Source organism: Malania oleifera, chromosome 1 (assembly GCF_029873635.1).
Source record: "Malania oleifera isolate guangnan ecotype guangnan chromosome 1, ASM2987363v1, whole genome shotgun sequence".
NCBI classification, from domain to species: Eukaryota; Viridiplantae; Streptophyta; class Magnoliopsida; order Santalales; family Ximeniaceae; genus Malania; species Malania oleifera.
The window spans coordinates 37601965-37603796 of NC_080417.1; the positions used below are offsets into that span (position 1 = coordinate 37601965).

At 45.4% G+C, this 1832-nt stretch overlaps 1 protein-coding gene across 1 annotated transcript; it reads left to right on the forward strand.

Annotated features, from left to right (window-relative positions):
• The first annotated feature begins 1043 nt into the window (after positions 1-1043).
• LOC131157952 (uncharacterized) lies at positions 1044-1583 on the forward strand. The gene has a single exon (XM_058112465.1). It carries the CDS (start codon positions 1044-1046, stop codon positions 1581-1583), a length of 540 nt encoding a protein of 179 aa, XP_057968448.1.
• Positions 1584-1832: the final 249 nt, after the last annotated feature.

Here is a 1832-nt window from a genome sequence, read left to right on the forward strand (position 1 = left end):
GTTAGAATGATGATGTTAAATTAATGGAGTACATCGATATTTAGAATGTGGATTTAAGGGAACTGAGTCTACAGTATGGTAGTGTAAGTTGATTCTTAGGATATTACCTTTCTAATGGATTCTCGTAATTGTTTTCAGGATGGAATACAGATATATCACTGCCAATTTGGGAGGCAGTAGTAGTGAGGGTGCCGACCTGAAGGGCTGGTAATGATTCTACTAGTGTGTTGCATGACTTCGCACATCAACTTATGGCTAAGGTAGTGCGGACGAATAGGGGGCAAGATTGTCCTACGACTGAGTTGGGTTGCTCCATCGAGCAGTTCACCAGGTTGAAGCCCTCGGCTTTTGTGGGCAATGCAGATCCAATTCGTGCTGATAATTGGATCCAGGAGATCAAGAAGATCCTAGACGTATTGAACTGCACTGAGAGGTAGAAAGTCACCTTCGCCACGTTTAAGTTGGCAGGAGAGGCTGAGAGATGGTGGGTGTCTGTAAAGCAAATGGAAGAGCACCGACCTATACCAATATCGTTGACATAGGCCCGATTCAAAGAGCTCTTTTTTGAACGTTATTTTCCAGCCACAGTTAGAAACGCGAAGATGGAGGAATTCATGAATCTGACGCAGCAATTGCTGATAGTGCAGCAGTACGCTGCCAAATTTTAGGAGTTGTCTCGATTCGCTCCATTTGTGATTCCAGATGAAGTGAAGAAGGCCTGGAAGTTTCAGAGGGGTCTGAGGAGCGAGATCCGTAAGCAGACAGCGATCTTGTAGTTACAAGACTTTGCTACTTTGGTGGATAAAGCCATAGTAGCAGAGAAGTGTTTGCTTGAGGACGTAGAGGTTCAGGTAAGAAAGAAGTGGACAGCGCCTCCTAATTCTTCATCTGGGGTAGGGCAGGGTAAGTGGAAGAAGAACAGTGGTGGTACATCCCAGAATACCGCGCGTGCTTAACGTTGCTCTTTATGCGTTAAAACCCACCACGGGCAGTGTTGGTTGTTTACTGGGGTCTGTATGCAGTGTGGTAGGTAAGGACATCAGATGAGAGACTGTCAGATGCAGAGGAATAGTGGAATCTTGCAGCATCCATACAGGGGTAATACTCAGGCACAGAATGGTGGTCAGCAAGGGGGTGCGGCCCAGGCGAGGGTGTATTATCTGACTCCAGTCGATGCTGAGAATGCAGGTGATGTTGTCACAGGTATTATTTACATGTTTTCTCATAAAGTTGTTGTATTATTTGATTTTGGGGCAAGGTACTCTTTTATTTCCCGTGGATTTGTGAAACTGTGTGGATTAGAGGTGCAAAGGTTAGATTATGAACTAGTAGTAGCTACACTGTCCGGGTCTGCGGTCGAGTGTAGCAATGTAGTCTATGACTTTCTGGTTGAAATACAGGGGAGGATACTACCAGTTGACCTTGTGGTGTATGACATGTTTGGTTTTGATATCATCTTTGGCATGGACTGGTTGTCATCCAGTTATGCCAGTATTGACTGCCACAGGAGAGAGGTGTTGTTTAGACCACCTGGAAAGCAGGAATTCCACTTCATCGAATCGTGTGTGCGTTCTGCGCCATGAATCGTTTCTGCTATGCAAACTAGGAGGCTACTCCTGAAAGGGTGCCAAGGGTATTTGGCATTTGTGAAAGACATGCCAGCAGAAGAATGGGAATTAGAGATGACTTTTGTAGTGCGCGAGTTCGCTAACGTATTTTCGGAGGACTTGCCAAGTTTACCTCTAGACTGTGAAGTGGAATTTTCTATTGAATTAGCTCCAAGTACGGCGCCTATATCGAAAGCTCCGTATCGTATAGCTCCAGCCGAATTA